This window comes from Podarcis melisellensis, assembly GCF_964234715.1.
Source record: "Podarcis melisellensis genome assembly, chromosome: 13".
Taxonomy (NCBI): Eukaryota; Metazoa; Chordata; class Lepidosauria; order Squamata; family Lacertidae; genus Podarcis; species Podarcis melisellensis.
The window spans coordinates 1,216,774-1,227,521 of record NC_138545.1 but is presented as its reverse complement, the minus strand read 5'-3'; the positions used below and the strand labels follow the sequence as shown (position 1 = coordinate 1,227,521).

General features: G+C 55.1%; 1 protein-coding gene across 1 annotated transcript; it reads right to left on the bottom strand.

Moving 5' to 3' along the window:
* Positions 1-893: 893 nt before the first annotated feature.
* Positions 894-10,321, bottom strand: LOC309355809 (uncharacterized protein). The gene is made up of 6 exons (XM_081886983.1): positions 10,276-10,321; positions 8,242-9,351; positions 5,099-5,164; positions 3,300-3,463; positions 2,192-2,381; positions 894-1,153 (listed from the first exon to the last, which is right to left on the bottom strand). Exons 2-6 carry the CDS (start codon positions 8,884-8,886, stop codon positions 1,139-1,141), a joined length of 1,080 nt encoding a protein of 359 aa, XP_081743109.1. The 5' UTR covers positions 8,887-9,351; positions 10,276-10,321; the 3' UTR covers positions 894-1,138.
* Positions 10,322-10,748: the final 427 nt, after the last annotated feature.

Here is a 10,748-nt window from a genome sequence, read left to right as displayed (position 1 = left end):
ATCCCATATCCCATCCATTCGCCTATTTCATCTTTTCATTTCTATCCTCTACATTGCAGGAGTTCCTTCAGTCCTGCGGGTGCCTTTAGTTTTATACAGCTACCCTTTAAGCATACAGTAAATTTACTCCAATTTCCTTGGAATCTCCGATCGTCCTGATCCCGAATTCTTCCGGTCAGTTTGGCTTACAGTTTGGTATTCAGTCGCTTTCGCCTGCTGCTCCAAACCGCTTTTGATTTCCAATTTTGGGCCAACAAAGTCCTTGTAGCAGCTGCGGCGTACATAAATCATCTTTTATCTTAATCTCCTTTCCCATCGAACCGAGTTAAAAAAGCCTCTGGCTTTTTGGGGAAGGTAAATTTTAATATTTTCTTAAGTTCGTTATAGACCAGGGCGCTTTTCTGGGGTCGGGGTGAGTGCGCTGGGTGTTCAAAAAATGGGGCACCCACCCTATAGCCCTCTTTTTTTCGAGATAGGAGCCACCCACGGCCCTGCCCAGCCACCCTAGACCCTCCAGGAGACCCCAAAGCGTGCCCGGCTCACCTGCCAAAGCCCCCCAAGCCCACACTGCAGGGCCGAGGGAAGGGGGTCTGCCCCTCTCTCTCTTTTACCTGCGTCCGGGGAAACTGTGCACAAAGGACTTCGCAGCCTAGGGACCCCGATTATGTGGGGAAACCTCACCCTTCATCTGCCACCCGCAGAGGACCAGCTGACTCTCCCCACTTCCTGCCTGGCCATGGGGTGGGCGTTGGGTGGGGCGGGGGACCCTGGTGACGGAGAGACCCCATGACTTCTTCCTGCCCACGCTGGCCCAGCCCAGCCCCTCTTATCATCAACCTTTGCTTGGGCTCTATCTCAGAGCAGATGGAAAGAGGCCGGTGACGCAAGAGGACTCGGAGGCGGAAAAAAACGGTTTATTGTGGCTGCTCTGATTCGGAAGGCAGAGAGAGAGAGAGACGGAGGGCAAAGGTGCTCCTCTCGCTTCGACGCAGAAACACCGGACTGCAGTGAAAGGATCACAGAATCCTCATGTTGGGACCCCCAGGGGTCATCCAGCCCAACCCGCTGCAATGCAGGAATCTCAGCTAAAAACAAATCACGGGAAAGTAGAGGGGGAGGTCGGGAAGCCAGCGAGGGATCAGTGGTAGGTTTCCTGGAAAGACAAAAACAAGGCAGAGCGTGAATGTGGGGCTGAGGAAGGGGCTTTCTGTGGGGAGCGGGGCAGGCCCCAGGCTTCCCTTGCCAATGCTGGCTTTGCAAACTGGGCCCAGTCCAGCTCAGCGGCACCGTACCTTTGAAGGACCACAGGGGCACCCCTCTCTAGCTGGCCAATGGGGGCCAAGGCACAGCTATGGATCTTGTGGAGTTGGCGGGGACCCCAAAGGTCATCTAGCCCAACCCGCTGAAAGGCAGGAATTGCGGACTCCACCCCGCCCTCACTTTAAGCTCTCCATCTCGTGACTGGGACACGTTGGTTAGGGCAGCAGCAGCAGGAGTTGGAAGCAAGTAGGGCACCCAGGAAGCCCCCATAAAAGAGGGGGTCCGCCCCAGACATGCCCCATTGCTGCCTCCTCCTCCTCCAGAGAAAGGGGGGCTGCAGGAGCTCCTCCTGCGTCTCCCCCCCCTCGTCCGCCTTCCTGCAAGGCCTCTGCTCACAGGGAGCCGCATTCCCACTGAATAAATAATAATAATAATATACTGTATTTTTCCATGTGTAACACGCCCCCATGTATAAGACGCTCCCTATTTTGGGGGACTCCAAATAGAGAAAATGGGGGAAAGATTGTATCCATGTATAAGACGACCCACAATTCTGAACATAATTTTAAAATAAAAAAACCCTCTGGTCTTACACACGGAAAAGTACGGTAATTGTTTTATTATTAGCTGGATATTAATTAACTAACTTTGCATACCAACCCTTCACCTGTAGATCTCAGGGTTGCGGCTGATGACATAAAGACACAAGCACAAAACACCAGAAAGAAGAACAAGTACAGACCGATAACTACCCCCCCCTCCATAACGGAGGGTTGGGCTAGAGGACCTTTGGGTTCCCCTCCAGCTCGACCGTTCTGTGGTTCCAGGAGCTCAGCGGGGCTTCCTCCGCAGGGCTGCTTGCGACTGGGCTCCCCCCCCCAGGTTGGGCTAGGGAGGCGGCTGCCTTTTGGGGGGGCTGCAGCGAACCCACCTTTTCTTCCTCGTTGCAGGTTCCGCAGACGCAGCCAAAGAGCCCGTTGAGGATCTGGAGGGAGCAGAGGCAGAACTCCACCAGGCCAGAGGCCAGGATGATGGAGAAGAGGATGACGTTGAAGCGGGTGACGCCGGGGGGGTCCCGGCAGACGTCCCACAAGCCCGTGTCAAAGAGGTAGTTTTTCTCGCTGGAAGAGAACGGGGCAGAGAAGAGATGGGCGGACTTGTCACGCTCACAACTGTCTTCCTCGCACAAGCCCTGGACCCCTTTCTTCACCCCTGAACGAGGGCAGTGAGGGCCCCCAAACTGGATGGTGAGAAAGATTCAGGGAGGAGGAGAGGGCTATGGAGGGCTGCTAGGCCCTAGGGGGTTAAGCTTCTGGAAACCGCAGGAGGGGAAGAGTTGGTCTGGTGTTCGAATCCTGATTGCGGATCACCTGCGAGAACAAACGGGATGCTGGACCAGGTGGGACCCAGACTTAGGAGGGGAGAAAACAAGGAGGGCCATGGCAGGGCCCCACCCTGGGTTAAAGGCAAAGGGACCCCTGACCATTAGCTCCAGTCGTGGCCGACTCTGGGGTTGCGGCACTCATCTCGCTTTACTGGCCAAGAAACGCCGTTTACCTTCCCACCAGAGCGGTACCTATTTATCTACTTGCACTTTGACGTGCTTTCGAACTGCTAGGTTGGCAGGAGCAGGGACTGAGCAACAGGAGCTCACCCCGTCTTGGGGATTCGAACCGCCGACCTTCTGATCGGCAAGTCCTAGGCTCTGTGGTTTAACCCACAGCGCCACCCACGTCCCTGGGTTAGGAAGAGAAAAAGAGCTTTAAGTCAGCAAAGCCTCTCTTTGCCTCCAGCAACGCTGTACATAAATCAAATACCAACAAAAAATGGCTTTGTGCCTCCAGAGCTCTTTCCTTCAAAGGGAGCCTGGTTTGCACAGCCCCTGGAACTCCCTGCCACGTGAGACGCCCGGTGCGAGTAATGTCTCCTTTAAAATAAATCAGAAACACCGCTGTGCCTGCTCTGAAGGGTCTCCCATGTGCCAAAACTGGAGCTAGCTGAAGCCGCTCCCCGCAACACCCTCCAGACCCCTGGCTCACCTGAAGTCCTCCAAGCTGCTCTCAAAGGGGCGGCCCCACTCCAGCGTCCCGTTGGCCAGGGGGTACTGACACATGGGCCCGTGAACAAGGCCCAGAGAGGAGGTGGCGACGGCGTAAACGCCTCCCAAGGCCCCCACAGCTGCAAAGATGATCGAAAGGCACATCTGGGGAGGAAATGTGGGGCGGGGGTTAGTGGGCAGCCCCAGGGAAACAAGAGCCCTGAAGGGGGGGGGGGACTTGGTTCTGGGTGGAGCACCAGTTCCCCCTGATATTTAATAATAATCATAATAATAAAATAATTCTATTTATATCCCGCCCTCCCCAGCCAAGCCAGGCTCAGAGCGGCCAACAACAATAAAAGCAACACAGTTCACATAAAACCACAATCAATCAGTTGAAATGCATTCTAAAATCAATTCATTTAAAATCAATTCAAAATCAAATTGATGGCAACCATTGGGCTAGAGTTCTGTGAGGATTACCAAAGGAGGGGGTCAGGCTGTGCCCTGGCCAAAGGCCTGGTGGAACAGCTCTGTCTTGCAGGCCCTGCGGAAAGATGTCAAGTCCCGCAGGGCCCTGGTCTCCTGTGATGGAGCGTTCCACCAGATCGGGGCCACGGCCGAAAAAGCTCTAGCTCTGGTTGAGGCCAGTCTGACCTCTCTGTGGCTCAGGACCTCCAAGATGTTTTTGTTTGAGGACAGTAAGGTCCTCCGTGGGACATACCAGGAGAGGCGGTCCCGCAGGTACGAGGACCCTAGGCTGTATAGGGCTAATATTGTTATGAGTTCCACCCCCTAAATTCCTGGTTCCAGTCGGGGCTAGGATTTAACCCATGCTTGGAGTCTTACTCGAGTGCCCGTCCTGAGATTTAGCAAGTGTTCCCAGCATGTTCGCACTCCTGTCTCACGGACGCTGGCTTGGCCATGTCCATGGAAGAGGGCAGGATCCCGCAAGGATATGCTCTACGGGGAGCTGGTTTCTGGTACCAAGCCCCTTGCGCAGACCAACTCTGCACTACAAAGCTGTCTGCAAACGTGACGTGAAGACTGGCAACGTCAACCCCGCCGTGTGGGAATCCCTTGCAGGAGATCTTGGTGCCTGGAGACGGGCAGCCAAGTCCATAGCAATGAACGGAGAAGAAATGACTGCCATAGTGTCAGGTGTGACTCATTCCCAAAAGGAAACACGGACGGAAGCGCCTGGAATCTCACGCCACTCGGAGATTGGGGTGGCATGCAGTAATATATACCGTATTTTTCGCCCTATAGGACGCACCGTCCCATAAGGCGCACCTAGTTTTTTTTGGGGGGGGAATAAAGGGGGGAAATTATTTCCCCCCCAGGCGCGGGGCTGGGGCGGTGGAGGCCCGAGCTTCCCCCGACCCCAGCCCCCAAACAGGCAGCTCTCTGCAAGCCGTGGGAGCGCTTCCGCTGCTTGCGGAGAGGTCCGCAAAGCCTGGATTCGCCCCATAGGACGCACACACATTTCCCCTTCATTTTTGGAGGGGGAAAAGTGCGTCCTATAGGGCAGAAAATATGGTATATATGGGGAGGGGGCTTTGAAATAACAGCATGGGAGCGCAGAATGGAGAGGGTGCCGAGGTGAGAACGGAGAAAGGGGACGTTTCACGGCACTGCAGGGGGCCTGGACGAGGATGACCCGTGAGTTCCTTCCCGCTCTACACTTTTATGAGGTTTTGCCTGGGAGTTTGTGGCACTTTGCCCGCCCCTGCTCCACGCTGGCATGTGCAAACAAACAAGGGGGTGGGGGAAAGCAGACGTTTCTGCCCCACATCTCACCCCGCAGCGGTTCCCACAGCAGCCTTTGCGCCCGGTGGCCTGGATGTGGACGGCTGGAACCATCACCTGGGGAGGAGAGAAGACCCATCAGCTCAAGAAACATGATCATAATGCCCCCCCCGAAACACACAGATAACGCCCCCCCCCCCGGTCTCCTGCTTTCCCCTAACCACGACATCCTCCCCCCATTCTGAACCCACAGCCCAGCTGCTGGTACTGGGTGTGAACAGGGCAGCCAGCCTGGCATTCAGTTCCCATTTCTGCAGGAGACAAATCACACTCTCCTCCTTAGTCCTCACCCACCCGCCACAAGGGGAATTCTTAATCTGTGTGGCAAGTGGCCTGCTCTTCAGGGCTGGCGTGCAGCTGATTAAGAACTGTTTCCCAGCTTTACTCTACTTATCACACACACACACACACACACACACACAGAGTCATGAGGTGGTCGCAAAACCCACTAAAGGCAATTCTCCACCGAGATGTGGTAGCCGCGATCCCTGCCTTGCCCGGGGTTGGACTGGATGACCTTTGGGTCCCTCACGCCACGATTCTCAAAACCTCTCAAGGCGAGCAAAATGAATACACCTCAGGAGGCGAAACTGCCCAGGGTCCTTCCCTTAAGGGCTGTTCATCCTTCTAGGGTCCCAGAGAGAGTTGAAGAGGGGCAAGGAGGAGAGAAAGAGCCGGGTTTCGGCACAGCCCCCCCCCCAATATCCTCTGCCAGATGATTCCTTCTGTTGCAAAGACCGTACAGGATTCCTAACAGTGGCTCCCTCTTGCCGTGGCTGCTTACCATGATGCCCCCTCCGATGATCCCCCCCAGATAGAGGATTTCGGGGGTCAGGTACTCCCCCCAGTGGTGGACATACTGGGTCTTCCAGTCCGGGAAGGCAAGGACGATGTTGCAGACAATGCACAGGAGAGCGAAAGGCCAGAGGGCAGCCCCCAGCACGCGGGAACAGGCCCCCGTGCACATGGCAACGCCGAAATGGGGCTCTGCGGGGCAAGAGGCAGCCTTATACGCCCGGGGGGTGGGTGGCACCTGGCAGACTCGAGAGGAGGAAGTGGGGAAAGTCTTTGGACTTTCTCAGCGCAATTGGCTCGTAAATGCCACCTTTGTCCCCTCGGATGCCGTCCAGCAAGTGGGGTGAGCAGATAGTGGCGCTGGGGGCAAGGGGTTTCTGGCGTGGGCAGAGCCCTCTCCTCGAAAGCATGAGTCAGAGAGGCATAGTGGTGGGAGGGACCTCCAAGGGTCATCCAGTCCAACCCCCTGCAAGTGCAGGAGTCGCAGCTGATGCGATGGCCACCCGACCGCTGCTTAAAAGGAAGAAGAAGCTGCCCCCTTCCGAGGTCGCAGAATGATAGAACCGCATTTCTCTCCTAAAATCTACACCCCGCATTACTGCAAAAAAAGAGAAAGACCTCTCACAGCGGTTTCACAAAAGGATAAAACGACCAAGAAACATTTTCAAGGCTTTAATGTACCCGAAGTTAAAAGACCGAACACTTTCTAAGCATCTGGGACAGCTTGTCTAAACAAGGAAGTTTTTAGAGAAAGAGAACACAGAATGTTCCTGCTTGATATCATTCGTTTCAACAGGCAGGGAGTTCCAGAGTTCCCCCAAGCGAAGCCGTCCATCTTGCATGTAAACTGGTCCCAAGTTGTTAAGGGCTTTGTGTACTAATAGTAATGCTTTGAACTTGGCCCAGTAGCAAACTGGTAGCCAGTTCAGATTTCTGGCACAGGTGTTGTGCACTGACAAGGCCTCCGTCCCGTCAGCAATCGTGCTGCAGCGTCCTGCACCAATGGCAGCTTCCAGCTCAAGAGTAAGGGAAGCCCCACAGTGAGCGCATTGCGGTAGCCCAGCCTTGACGTAACGAACACATGAATCATTGCAGAGTTGGGAAAACCTCTGAGGGCTATCAAGCGTGGGATATACAGCTGTCAGTCAAGTCCAACTTCCTGAGAGGACTAACTGCCTCTGTGTAGCAGGCAGTTTTGTCAGTCTGTCGGTTGCTGCAAGGAGCGTTAACTGGTAACCTTCTCATGACTCACGACTATCTAGGATATAGTTTATCTGTTATGTCACCTAAGCCTGCCTTCAGGAACAACTCTGTAAACCTGATTGAATCTGATAATAAAGCAGTTTATGTTAATACGATTCAGATTCATGTGTGCTTTCTTTAAGAGGGACAGAAAGGGATTATAAAGCAGGAAGGTATTGATAGGGCTCAAACGAGTTAGTTGTCGCTGCATAAACTCAAACAGGGGACCGTTTAAACTCTGCTAAATTATATAAACGTTCCCACATGTAGTACAACCTCCTACAACACAGGGATCCTGCACCCTGCCCACCACCTCCAGACCACTAAGGGGATAAAAACAGGAAGCAAAGGAACAACAGCCAGAAAAGGCTCGAGCAAGCTAGCCAAGGTGCATCTGGCAAGGGAGCGTAAAAAAAAAGTCCATCAGGGTTGCTAAACAGAGGGAGGAGGGTCTTCTGTGGCCACTGTCAAGGTGTTTCTGGGCGCAATTAGTACAAGGGCTAGGTAAAGGGACCCCTGACCGTTAGGTCCAGTCGTGACTGACTCTGGGGTTGCGGCGCTCATCTCACTTTACTGGCCGAGGGAGCTGGCGTACAGCTTCCGGGTCATGTGGCCAGCAGGACTAAGCTGTTTCTACCAAAACCAGAGCAGCGCACGGAAACGCCGTTTACCTTCCCGCCGGAGCAGTACCTATTTATTTACTTGCACTTTGACGTGTTTTCGAACTGCTAGGTTGGCAGGAGCAGGGACCGAGCAACGGGAGCCCACCCCGTCATTGCGGGGATTCGAACCGCCGACCTTCTGATCGGCAAGTCCTAGGCTCCGTGGTTTAACCCACAGCGCCACCCACGTCCCTTAGTACAAGGGTTAAAAGCCCCAAATTAATTGGAATTCAGGTACTTGAAAATATTTATTTTTTTCATAGAATTGTAGAATTGTAAGGGACTCCCAGGGTCATCTAGAAACCTAACGCAGGAATCTCAGCTAAAGCATCCATGGCAGATGGGGCCGTCCAACCTCTGCTTAACACCCCCCAATGAAGGAGAATGTTCCACCCACCCCCCACCCCCGGGTTTCCACTGTCAAACTGTTCTCACCGTCAGAAAATTCTTCCTGATGTTGAGTCGGAATGTCCTTTCTTGGAGCTTGAAGCCATTGGTTTGACTCCTGCCCTCTGGAGTGGCAGAAAAGAAGCTGGCACCATCTTCCATGGGGCAGCCCCTGAGATATTTGAAGTTGCCTCTCATATCCCCTCTCCTCTTTCGCAGGCTAAACTTCCCCAGCTCCTTCAACCGCTCCTCACAAGGCTTAGTTTCCAAACCCTTCATCCTCTTGGTCACCATTTTTGTCAGGGGATGCAGAGCAGCTCTGCAGCGCTTGGCTGGGGCCGTGGAGTCCACCCAGACCCTCCCCTCGAGACCCAACTCCTTCCCTGAAGACTTGGAAGGGTCCCCCATGCCCTGGCACGATGAGGTCCGCCATGCCCAGGGCACGGGCCCTGCTCCCCGCCTGCCGTGCAGGGTCCTCGCTAAGCGGCTCCCAGTCTCCTTCATCTCCCTCGCGCTCAAAAAGGTCTCCGGCCACAAGGACGTCCCCCAGGGAAGTGCCGCGGACCAGCAGGCTGACGTCATTCCCTGTGTGGCCCGGGGTGGGCAGCACCTCCAGGTGCCCCTTGTGGAGTGGGTAGGGGAGCCCCCGGCGCAGATCCGTGGGGAGGTAACGTCCATCAGGCCGGCTGACATCCGTGCCCACGACCAGCAGGGCCTCGGGGAAGAGGTTGAGGTTGCCCACGTGGTCCGAGTGGCCGTGGGTGCAGACCACGTGGCGGATGTCTCGAGGGGACACACCCTGCTCGGCCAGCCCCGCCAGCAGCCGCTCACGGCCCCAGGGACCCCCTGTGTCCACCAGGGTGAGGTGGGGACCCAAGACCAGGGAGACGGTCCCGTCCGCTCGGGTGCTGCCGTCGCAAAGCTCCTCCGAAAAGCCCTCCTGAAGGACCAGCACCGAGTAGGGCGAACCGGGGATGAGCCGTGAGGGGAAGGGGGCTGTCCGTGGCTTCGAAGAGGTGGAGGCCGGGGAGCAGAGAGCCATGGAGAGGGAGATCCGGAGGGGAAAGTGTCCGGGGGGGGTCCTTTCTTTCTGCCTGGCAGAGGGACGGCTTGAGGGCAAAACTCCCAGCGGGTCCTGGCAAAGGAGATCCTGAAGACCTTTAACACACAGGATAAGGAAGAGTTAGAAGGGTGCCCCCAAAGTTCATCTAGCCCAGGTGTCAGCAACCTTCTTCAGCCGTGGGCCGGTCCACTGTCCCTCAGACCATCTGGAGGGCCGTACTATATTTTTTTTGGGGGGGGGGAGGAACGAATTCCTATGCCCCACAAATAACCCAGAGATGCATTTTAAGTAAAAGCACACATTCTACTCATGTAAAAACACGCTGATTCCCGGACCGTCCGTGGGCCAGATTTAGAAGGCAGTTGGGCCGGATCTGGCCCCCGGGCCTTAGGTTGCCTACCCCTGATCTAGCCCAACTTCCTGTGACACAGGGATCCTTGACCAGGGGATGGGGTAACTTTGGCTCTGTTTGCCAACCTGGCAGAGATTTCTGAGGCTGCCCTTTGACAGGAAAGGATCAGATAAAAAAAATTATTATTATTATTATTTTCCTATTTGTATCCTGCCCTCCCCAGATGGGGCCGGGCTCAGAGCGGCTAACATCATAAAAACAACACAATATGCATAAAAACAGACATCAATTAATTAAAATACACTAGGGTTGCTAGTGGCCCCCCAAGCCTCTGGAGAAATGAGGACACAGCACCATCCATGGTAACATCAGGGGTGAAATGATGCCAGTAGAAAGGAGACCCCCCCCCCCCGCCTGTCCCGGGACAACGGACCAGGCGCATGCAGGTGTGCCCCCCCCCCCAGCCTCCCTGCGGCCTCCACTGAATCCAAAACCCATCAGGCTCATCCAGGAGGATCGGGCAGAGGAGTAGAAGGTAGGCTGAGGCTGGCAAGAGGAGACACCGCAATGGCCCTTTGCTCCCTTGACTTTTGGGGGCAGGAAAGGTGCCCTGAGAGGCACATGCCGGGAATCTGGGGTGGGGAGAAGGTGGGGCTGTGGAGTTCACCTCCTCCCCTGGCAATGTGAGAGCGGGGCCTTCTCTGTGGTGGCTCCCCGTCTCTTCCGCCAGGCCCTGCCTGACCTCCTGGCTTCTCCTACCGTAAACCACCCTGGAGAGAGGCAGGGGGGGTTCAGAAATAAATAATTTATTCATACCTGTCAAACCACCTTTACCAAAGAAAAACAAAACCGAGAACCGCTAGAAAAAAAACCGAAAATAGGGGGGGAAAGCAATTAAATCGTAAGCCGACAGTGACAGAAGCAAATACACCTGTAGACTCTTTTCTATTTCCCACCTCGTGACGTCACGTCCGCCGCACGCGCCGGAAGTACGCGCGCTCACGCAGGCGCCGCTCTAGCACATCCTCCTCCTCTGTGCTCTCGCCGCAGCCTCTTCCTCCGCCAATCCTGAGAGGAGCAGGAGTGCGCATGCGCGTGTGGATAAAAAAAACCACCACCCCCACCAACCAGGAAAGAAAG